General features: G+C 38.1%; 3 protein-coding genes across 3 annotated transcripts in view; 2 read left to right on the forward strand and 1 right to left on the reverse strand.

Annotated features, from left to right (window-relative positions):
* fgfr1op2 (FGFR1 oncogene partner 2) overlaps window positions 1–788 on the reverse strand; it is a 5323-nt gene extending 4535 nt beyond the window's left edge. Inside the window, exon 1 of the mRNA XM_005743313.2 lies at window positions 732–788. Within this exon, the coding sequence (XP_005743370.1) occupies window positions 732–756 (25 nt within the window). The 5' untranslated portion in view covers window positions 757–788. The remainder of the gene's footprint in view (window positions 1–731) is intronic.
* A 220-nt stretch (window positions 789–1008) lies between these two features.
* med21 (mediator complex subunit 21) lies at window positions 1009–8439 on the forward strand. The gene is made up of 4 exons (XM_005743312.2): window positions 1009–1106; window positions 2410–2524; window positions 4737–4837; window positions 6534–8439. The coding sequence occupies exons 1-4, from the start codon at window positions 1023–1025 to the stop codon at window positions 6711–6713; spliced, it is 480 nt and encodes a 159-aa protein (XP_005743369.1). The 5' UTR covers window positions 1009–1022; the 3' UTR covers window positions 6714–8439.
* A 486-nt stretch (window positions 8440–8925) lies between these two features.
* Window positions 8926–11137, forward strand: part of LOC102199019 (serine/threonine-protein kinase 38-like) — a 16626-nt gene continuing 14414 nt past the window's right edge. The window contains exon 1 of the mRNA XM_005743314.1: window positions 8926–9323. The gene's annotated coding sequence lies outside the window, so the exon portion shown is untranslated. The remainder of the gene's footprint in view (window positions 9324–11137) is intronic.

An 11137-nucleotide genomic window follows, 5' to 3' on the forward strand; every position in this document is an offset into this window, starting at 1 on the left:
GGTAGTAGGCTTTCGAGCCTATACAGCTTGGAGTAAGACAACATGCATGAAGAGGATGATGTGGACAAAATACTCATTTGCCTAATAATTCTGCACTCCTTGTATTGCTGCTGTTAAGCAGCAATAGGTTACATCAGTCATTTTCTATAAAAGTAGTCTTTTTTTATATGATGATCACTTTAATATTTTTTTAAACATGCTTGATCTAGTTCTGTTTTATTTGTTCAAACAACAACACCGCGATATTGGTATTATACAATTTTAAAAATATCTGTAAACCAAGAAGTAACCTCAACTGAAGCGTCAGCTCTGACTTCGAAATACCAGCTAAAAATCATTCATTGACATTGAATCTAGGCTTTCTCCTCCTCGACCTACTCGTCATTACAGCTGCCGTGTCAGCTAATTCGATTAGGAGCAAGCCTTACGTGTTTTAGGTGTCAGATTCACTTTACATGATTACTTTGGAAGCATATTCGTCTCAGCTATATAAAACGTGAAGGGGATTAGTATCTCAGTTTTCCAAATTCAGTTAGCTGACAACGTAAAACATATTTTAACAACACATACATACATACACAAGCTCGGCTCACTTATTAGCCAACTTACTAATCAGAGTTAAGCTTTCATGCAAATCCACTTACATGCTCGCATTATAAACGGGTGCGTATAACAAATCAGTGTTGCCATTCAATTTAGATAATGAATTAAAGAAACAAAAATGATCATACCTGGGGAAGCCACAGTACAAGACATTGGAATTGCGTTAACCCCGCTGCTACTTCCTGTTGATGTTTGGCAGCTAATATTAGCTAAAGGCTAACATTAGTCCTCATAAAGCACCCACAAACAGGCTCTAATAAAGATCCGTTCCTCGTTAAAATAGAAGATAATCTCTGCTGATATGAAAATATCGATTTTAACGCGTTTCAAGTTTGCTGTGAACCCAGTTGTGAGATGATAAAAGTAAGTAACCCAACCTATGACAACCAAGGTTCCCAAAATACCGAATATACCGCGAGATGTTTTATGTTCTCGCGACAGTTACGTCAGAAACAGACAATATGGCGGACCGGCTAACACAACTTCAAGACGCAGTCAATTCGGTAAGGCAAATGTTGAATATTTTAAACATTCTTTGGTAGAAGGAGGTGTTAAAAATATAAAATGCATCGTTATGTCGTTTAGAGTTGGTAGCTAACGCAAACCAGTGGCCCGAGTAGTTTAGTAACGTGTCAACAACACGGGGTAGCTAACCATTATAGCAATTATAGCTAAAGGCCTGTGTTACTAAACGACCAAACCAGCTAAGTTATTTTAAACAATGAAGTGTTACAGTGTTAAAACGTCGTTTTGAGTAGCTTCATTGAACAAAATGATACAAAATAAATATATTTGGAAAGAAAACAGTGTTACTACAATACTGTGCAAAGGTAATTTCTTTATATTTGGCTTGCAAGGGACCAAATTTGCTTATTTTTTTTTCAGTGGTCTTGAACAGATGTTGAACTTATAGGAATTACGAATGGAGAAAAGTAGGTCAGATTTTGATCCTTCATGTTGTACCAGCTTGCTAGAATACTGCAAAATCTGTTTTTGCCTTACATACTGTAATTCCACGTGTTTTCTCCCGTTTCAACTATTTTCAACTCCCGCTGCAACTATTTGCCATTTTCCAAAACAAACAAACAAACAAAATAATAATAATAATTTAAGGGTGGTTCTAGACCAGGGATGTCAAACATCCTTTTACTAGGTGGCCTACATACAACACACTTTGGGCCGATCAGTGACACTCCCCTTTCTGTCACTCTCAGTCAGAACTTTAACTATACATTTAATCCCTGAGATATTGTAATATAAGAAAAAGATGTTGGTTTTAAAAGTCCTTCTTAGTTTTTCTGCACAATAAAGAAAAATTTGTCAGTGTGACTCGTTGGGCTTAAATTGTAGGAAATAAATGTGCAAAAATAACAGAAAACGTTCTTTTGGCTTGTTGTGTAGACTGTCCTGTAATAATATATTTTGTAATGTGAACCCATTGTAAAAAGCATAGATTTCTATAGTAGATGGTTTAAAAAATGAACTTTCTCTCATTTAATTATTTGGGGGACGTTTTATCTTCAGGAGAAGCTGTAAAACTTATGAAAATACATTTAAAAATCCAAAACTTAAGCACGCCTTCACATTTTCACAGTGGGTAAAATTGGATTATGGCCTCCTTATGGTTGACACTGGTAAACTAAATACCTATATTTTATAATTTAAAAAAAAAAAACATACCTTGATAAAACTGGTAAAAGAAACCTCTTTAAATTTCTTTTGCCTGAAGTTTATGTTCTCATCAGCAGCTATTGTCTTGTTTAAACGACAGCGTAACCTATTACTGGTTTTGTTTTGTGTGTCCAGCTTGCGGATCAGTTTTGTAATGCTATCGGCGTCCTGCAACAGTGTGCACCTCCTGCATCTTTCAGTAACATCCAGACAGCTATCAACAAGGATCAGCCAGCAAACCCAACAGAAGGTTTGTGTGTTTTTTACTATGACATTAATTTTAACCATAGTTTTTATATCAGTTGATATTATTTATTTGTCTCTCTATTGATATCTGCTTTTTAAAAGCTACTAAATATAAAAAAATAAGAATTCAAGAGGAGATGAGAGAAACACTCATCAATGACGTTGCATAGCTTCTCCACCAGAGGTCACTGTGCAACTTCCCTATGGACAACATGTGTTTGTTGCCCATGCAATCAGAAACAGATTGCATGTAATTGCCAACTTGACCTATTGAACCTCAGACTGATATCAGTCAGAATGACTCTTATTTTATAGTAACATTTGTGGCAGGTTTTAATAACAGTGATGGGGGATGCTTGACAATCTCATTTTGCAGTGAGATTACTTTATCTCATTGGATAAAACAGATACTGATAAAGTTCAACTTTTAGGACATAAATTGTAGTATATGTTATTGCAATATTTAGCATATCATATAATGTTGAAAATGACAGTAATATATTGTAAAAATGTGGTATCAAAGGGTCTCTGGTGATTTCCAGCCCAGTATATAGCTGTGTGTTGGTACATGTTATAGCTGTGTGCTGTCACCAGAGGGCAGTATAACAATTATGCGGAACAGTCTGTGAGCTAGACTTGTTTGCATTTGTTCAGTTTCTCCTTCAACTTCGACCCTGATACAGAAAAGATATGTCATAATATAAAAATAACTTCTTTGCAGTGAAATGAAACGCGGTATTGAAAATTGTCTACGTATCCACTGTCTGTGTTTCTCATGCTGCTTTTTTTAATTGTTGATTATTTTTGCCACTGTTTCCTCTTTGTGGTGAACTCCTCTGTTACTCCCTTTCCTGTTAAAGTGAACTCGTCAGCAAATTAGTTTCCAGTATTATCACTGTCAGCCAGTGCTACATGTGCTGTTGATCTCTTGGTGCACTGCACACAAGCATGTCTGTAGAGGTTGCATACCCAGAATCATCAGGCTACACTAGGGCTGCCACAAACGATTATTTTGATAGTCGACTAGTCACCGATTATTTTTGCGATTAGTTGACTAATCAGATCATGCATCCATTGGACGTAAAACTTACAGCTTATTGCACCAGCATGCATCTGCTCTTATATAACTATCATTAGCTTACAGCTTTAAGTGTGTAAGGTATGTGCTAACTAAAAATAAAGACAAGATGATAGTTTATTACATTTTAATGAAATTTGCAGATTGTTTTGGTGAAGTTTAATAAACTCAGCCGTCTGCTCCTTGCTATCTAAAATATAACAGGACACCTGAGTATATTCTCGAGGATCTCACACTTCTGATAATCAGTTATCTTCTTGACGTTTCTTCAGCTTTGTAAAAACTATAACTTTAATTGCAGCCAAACCGATTTACTCAGGGCGCATTTGTCGGCCGCATTTGTCAGAGTCTTCGAATTCGGACAGTCTTCGTCGTGTCACTGTAACGTAATCGGCCTACAAATGGGGGCACAGTAGGATGCAGTTCCTGAATTTGGACGCTACGATACCGGACGCTGCTTCTTCTTCTTCGGGGTTTAACGGCAGCTGGTATCCTTGTACATGCAGTGCTGCCATCTTCTGTTTCAGTCTGTTATTACACTCTTAAATCCTACTACTTATTCCCGCGTCTTTTGGGATCTTACAAAGCTTCAAACAACACGTCGACTATTAAATTAGTTGTCGACGATTTTGATAGTCGACGTAATCGTGACTAGTCGACTAATCGTGGCAGCCCTAGGCTACACGGACAAAATCTTATGCAAACTGACATATGCAGTACAGACTGGCTTACATAATGTGGAACAGCTTGTTGGCTTGAAAAAATTTGTCTGAAACAGGAATGAAAATGTCCACATTGGTGCTTTGTACAGTACTCCCCCCTGATCATACAACACCGGGTCTCCATCACTACACCTACATATCATTCATGATGAGTGTCTCTCTACAACTCAAATGATTTAGTTTCACCACTTCTTTACATTTTACTCAATATTTAGTGACATTTTATCTTTTCACTCTGAATATTATGGTACATAATGATTTTTCTCTTATAAAAAAAGGGGGGGAGGGGGTACTTTCTGTGGCTCAACAGCATGTAGAGTGTGTGTTTGTGTTCTGTTATTTTTATATATATAAAAATAAATGAATGATATGCAGGATGTTTCACCTGTGTTTTGTTTTTCTTGATCTCTGTTTAGAGTATGCCCAGCTGTTTGCAGCCCTTATAGCCCGAACAGCCAAAGATGTGGATGTACTCATAGACTCGTTGCCTAGTGAGGAGTCCACAGCAGCTCTGCAGGTCAGCACATTCATAAGTATCACCGACTATTTCACATGTGTATATATGTATTTCAATGTATTAATTCTATTTTCCCAGACATAAAAAAAAAAACTAATTCAAGTAGAGGAGCACTGTTAGTATGTCTAGCTATCAGTCAGCAGAGGGAAGTGTGTTTTGTGTGTAAGCAAACTGTTTATAGTCTATAGTGAAATATGTTAAAGACAACAACAGTCATTCTTGTGTTGATCTCTCTCCCGTAAATAGAAAGATACATGACATCAAGTGTCACTTTCCTGTGCACTGCTTTCTGCTATTAGATTAGACTAGAATAGATTAAAGAACAGAAAATTGAGAATAGGATGTTTCCCAGCAAGCATATCTTAGTGCAATACACAGTACTCCCAGTGAGCATTTGTAACACAAATATCTTTGAATGACATTAGTGGTACTTGGAAAACTTGCTAACTTTTTGATCTGTTTCCAGAGACTTTTATCAGTAGACAAAAAAGCAAAAACATCTCTTTTAATATTATATGGCCTTCACTCAAGAGAGGAACGATAAACACCACGGCTGGAGTGTTCCGATAACGAGATTATTTTGAGGAACATCCATTAAGTAAATGGTAAAGCTCACTTAAACCAGTTAAAACTGCCAAATTGGTAATGTTTGGGAAACTTAGACTCTGAGTACACAGGGAAGGGGGGAGTTTCCCTGCATAGAGGAAGTTTTAGTCTGAGCCAAAGGAAAATCACCAGCATTGTTGTTAAATGATTTCTCTAAAAGATTCATGGATCTTGGCAGTATGCACATTTTTGCTGATGACGTGACTAATAATTGTATATATTGCTGGAAAATTAGGTATTTAAGAAACAAAAAACAAACTTTCATTGCTTTTAAACTGCATGGACCAATCATGCTTAATGTCATTACAAGCTCCAAATGCCTTTTCTGAGCCGAGTAGGTGCTGCTCTTTCTCAAACAAGTATGATATTTATCTCTAGGTAATGTTATAAGAAAGTAAGCCATCCTTACAGCTCATGTCAGCTCATGTCATTTCTAGCTTTTTATAAGTCGGAGCAGTAGTCGTCAGTCTTTCTGAAAAACAGCCGAGCAATATTGTATAATCAGTGGTGTTGGTTCTTTGTGCAAGGATACTTCTATCTTCATGCGGACCACAGGGCAGCATTTTTTTTAGATATTAGTGCTGTCAGATGTCAGTGGAATTTTGTGAATGAGACTTGCACAGCCCAGAAGTTCTAGTTTCCCTGTAGCTCTCTGAGGGCCGACAATACACGCAACTGGTTTTAGATATAAAGTAAAAAGACATCTGTCATACAAAGCTGTTAGAAATGATCAGCTGTAAGACCACGTCTCAGGAGACTTTCTGCACACATTGTGAATCATGCATGGAATCTCGTCACAGTCTGATGGCAGCTTTTGAACCGTGAAACAAAACTTGTACAAAGTGGTTCTCATCAACTATTTAAAAGTTGCTCACACACACCACCTGCACTGTGTGGGGATATTGGGTGTACCAGGTGGGAATTCTTTTATTATTCAGTCAGTTATTGTGAGATCTGATGCTCCCAAGTTATACACAATTAAAGGAAACCTTCACTCAGTTGTTATCAGTTATTTGACGCTCCACAAAAGGGAAAATAAAAACACCAAAGCTGTTTTCATTAAATCTGACTGACTGTGACCTCTCATCAGGCGGCCAGTCTGCGGCAGCTGGAGGAGGAGAACCATGAGGCAGCAGCTCGGCTAGAAGAGGTGGTTTACCGCGGCGATATGCTCCTGGAGAAGATCCAGAGTGCACTGGCTGACATTGCCCAATCTCAGCTCCGCACCCGCAACGGGGCACCCAGCCAGCCATCACCGGCTGAATCCTGACCCGAGGAATGCATAATATGATTCTGGACAATTTTCAGTCTTTTCAGCTATTTTTATTTTCTTTGCCTTCAGCCACAATAGGCCATCGTTGAAACTGCCAAACATGGTGTGTGTTCACATGTCAAATGTGTGAACATGTAGATGCTGAAGCGGTTCTGTGTGGATGAGGTCATCTTTATGTTTTTTGTTTGTTTTCTGCAGCTCAGCTAAAGAAGGATGAAGGATGGTGTCTTTACATGCACACGGATCTTCTTCCTGAAATTTTTATTTTAAAAAACAAAAAAAACTTCTCTGTGGGCCTGAGGAGACCAATCTGACAGGTGTTATGTGATTTATGTACACTATATGTTATATATTTATGTCAGATTTTGTAGATATTGATAGCTCATCTCTCTGAGGTATTTTCTTTTTTAAATAAACCGTGGACAGCCAAATAAGTGTTAATAATATCCCTTTTTTTATATAATTTGCAAACTGTTACCACAAGCGTTTTGTACACGAACCATGTGGGTGATGTTAATTGTTGGAGTTTGTTTGTGGCATTGCATCAGTTTCATTTTTTTCATTGGAACTGATACACTAGCAGAAACTGAAACAATTACAATTAAAGAATGACCACATTTCAGTTCATGTGACCTTTAAAGGAAATTCTGATGGACACAGCTTTGAGGAACTAAGCTGTGGCTCTTGTCTATTTCATAATGTGTTTTGACAAAAACAATAGTGAAAGGAAAAAAAAATTTAAAGGAGGGGAAAAAACCAACTCCATAATCTGGTTCTATCGACGGTTTGAAACGTTTCCGTAAAAGGCATGAAAATTTCACATTACAGAAAGTTATGTACATGCGTGTGTTCTGTTCTAACTCCTAGTCAGTCTGATACATCATATTTAAAAAAAACCTAAAGAGCAAAAATCACCTTTGTCACATTTGCAACTAAAATATTTTCACAAGTCATGCAGTGCAATCTTGATTTTTGCGAAACAAATGCTTTCATATTGGCTGAATCCATTTCAGACTGAACTTTGTGAAACCCAGGCTGCAGGCCAGAGACTTTATAGCCCAAATCTAAATATAGGTGCTGTGTCACAGCTCAGTGGGCCCCATTGATGTGAGAAATATAAAAACAGCCTTGTCTGCTGGCCACCACACCCAGACGTGTTAGCGGGACCCACCCGCCTGTCTGCATGTTGACATCATGGTCCTAACAGTAAAAGCACTTAACCCGCCCGAATGAGGAGATTTATGACAGCAAATCTTCACCTGCCCTGGTTTGGTCAACAAAACTTTGTCTGTGCTCAAATTTTGTTATCTGCGTTTTCATTCACATGTGATTAGTGTAGCTTCTCCCTTTAATGTTCTTTGTTTATCCCAAAGGTCTATAGGACAATCTACAAGGAAATGAAAGAGTCCAGATAGGATGAAGACATTTCTAAGCACCACTGATGGGATTATTAAGGAAACAAGTCCGTTCCTTTTTGAAGGGCTCTACTGTAACAATGTTGGAATGCGGACACATTTATTTCGGTTTCTAGTTTAAACAATGAGCACTTTTTAAAGGATTTGTAGGCAGACAAGCTGTTATCATCTCAAACTGCTATGGCAAAGGTCTCAGATTGTGCCTTAATAGAAAGTGCTATAAATGTGGACTGTGTGACTTTTATCTTATCATACTTTATTACGTTCTATCTGGTTTATTGCCACTAGATAAACGCTGTCCAATAAAATATCCGTGTGGTTTCGATTAGTTCTACTTATATTTTGAATAGCAGTAACATTTCAGTATAACTAACTCCTGCAGCTTTTTCATTTAGTCAACGATTAGAAACCTGATGCTTGTGTATTGATCACCAATGTGACCTTTTATTGGCCTTACATACCCTCTCATTGATACGGTATTTCATAATTATGTGTGAAGAACATTTTACAATAAAATACCATTTAATCCTTGCAAATTATCAGAATAATAAAAGCTATTTTAGTAAGAATTTGCGCTAAGCACAACCAATAAAATTATGTACCAAAGCCTCCAACCGCTGGAAATTCTTTCATCGCTGCAAACGCTTGCTAGCTGGACCCGTCCCCGACTCTTGCAGGGCGGCTTGGATGCTTTTATTGGCCAATCTATCACCCTTATGTAGAGGTCACGTTTTATTGGGCAGAAGAAAACACGGATTCTTTTAGTCATCGCTGATTGGTCGGCGTTAGCGTCATTCAGGCGCTACGCCGTTGCGTTGTCGGAACGTCTGACGAGCCCGACGGTCTCAGGAAGCAGCGGAGCTTATTTCATATTTTGTAGCCATAAAGGACCGAAGGGAACAGTGTGTTTTTGGGGGGTCGGTTGCCACATGTACAGACAGTAAAATATTTTCAAATTATTTCGGCGTGGGGTATTTTTGCCTTCAGAGGTCTTTTGTTATGATTTGGGGTCAATAGCGGTGATGTTTACTGTGCAGCCTCTAAGGTTCCTCTAAGGGGTAGCCTATAACCAGAGCCTCTAGCTTCCAACTGCCTAAAAAATTAGGCAGAAACGATATAAGACATTTCATTTCTTCATTTGGGTCGTGGCCTGGCGGCACGCCAATAATTGACTCTGGAGCAGGACACGGAGGTAAGTGAAAAAGATTTATTTAAAAAAATGCTGTTCATTTTTTATCCTGTCCGAATTGAATTTATTAATATATTTGAACCTGCCACACAGACACGCAAAGGGAATGTAGCAAATAGGTAGCTCGCACAGTATAGCGTCAAACAAGCTAACTACAAGAAAGAAGCGGTGAATATTCTCCCTAGTGTGAGGCATGCAGCAGTGGCGGACCTATGGTAGCTGAGGTCCGACAGGGTGGCGTCAGTGTAGGTGAGCCGGGAAACATTAGCTAAGGCAAACATGTGCATGTGTACATACCGGTAACTGGTCAATCGCCACATATAAAGGGTGAAAAGCTTAACAGCTGTGCCTTAAAAAATTGCCATTTTTTTGCCATATATTTTGTTCACTTCTAATATGAACTGACTGCTCTCTCTGGTGGATTGGATTTCAGAATGTATTTGAGATAAATGTCCTTTTGTTAAGTTGTTAATATACTTCAAGTTCCTGTTGCCAGGAATCATTTATTGAGTTTTTAACACACACTTGGCTGTTTAGCTTAAAATAAACTAACTGTTCAGGGGAACATATGCTTTCACAGTTTCTCTGTGCGTAAGCACACATTTGTGTGTTGATTCATGACTGAGTCCTTTCATTCAGGAGGGAAAGGGTTTCCTGTCCACTCACTCCGAGTGCGTTAAGGGTGGAGTGTGTGAAACTGAAGAATTTTTCACACAAAACTGAGAAATCAGTGGTTAACGGGTACACTGAGCTACATCTGTCCTGATTCTTCTTTCTATTCAAAGTAAAGTATTTCTCCAGAAACACCTGCAGCAGGCTGGATTTTAAAGTTCAGTGGTGCATCTGGGGTTATAGCTTGCCTGCTTGTATGACACTGACTTCTTCTCGTGCAGATAATCTCAAACTGATCCACAGATCTCAGAATTCCATTGAGAAATCATTTCTTACTAACTAAAAATCATTCATGTTGTTCTGTTGGAGGTTTTTAGTACTTGAAAGTGTGGTCAAACAATCTGGCAGCTGCCAGTAACACTTTATTTTAAGTGTAAGAAGCTATGTATATATTATGTATTACTTGATTTGTGTAAAATGAATAGATGTTGCCATTGCTGGTGACCCAAGAACAGCCTGTGAACTGGAGCCACTGGTGTATTTCAGTTCTAGTGGGCTGTTTTAGGCTGCATTCTTAAGTTTCTAAATAGCAAGCCCGAGTTGGTAATGCCTTCCTTATAAGTGCCTGAGTTGCGCAGCCGTGTTTGTTTAGCTGTGGGGTGGATCTGGTTATCTTCAAGCCAACTGAATCCCCTTTAGGCAGAGCTAAGGCCTGGCTGGCTCAGTTATGATGTAGCAATTTAAATGATGCCTCTTTTTCCACCTTGTTTGGAAAACCAGGAAAAAAAAAAAACTCCATGAGGGGAAATTCTGAGTCTCTTTTCACATATTACGAAAAGCACATCATTCTACTCATTTCCTTTCTTTGTGGATAATCCAGGTTATCCAGTTTAGGTTGTGAACATTTCTTCTTCTAAGATGGATAAAAAATAACAGCGCAATCAAACTAAATGAAAGAACTGAATATACTATTTGACTGTCATCAAGATAATTTAAACCTAACACCATGTTATCCTGGATTAGTTCTGCTCTATTCCAATAGCATGCAGGCTCTAACTAATATTGGTGCTTTTTCTGTCAGCACACTAGTCATGAAACCATGATATTCCCAGCCAAGAACAAATTGAGAATGCACAATCTTTATTTTAAGCATAATAATAATAATAATGATAATAATAATAATAATAATAATAATAATAATTATT

Source organism: Pundamilia nyererei, unplaced genomic scaffold, assembly GCF_000239375.1.
Source record: "Pundamilia nyererei isolate P.nyererei 1_Seehausen unplaced genomic scaffold, PunNye1.0 scaffold00130, whole genome shotgun sequence".
Taxonomy (NCBI): domain Eukaryota; kingdom Metazoa; phylum Chordata; class Actinopteri; order Cichliformes; family Cichlidae; genus Pundamilia; species Pundamilia nyererei.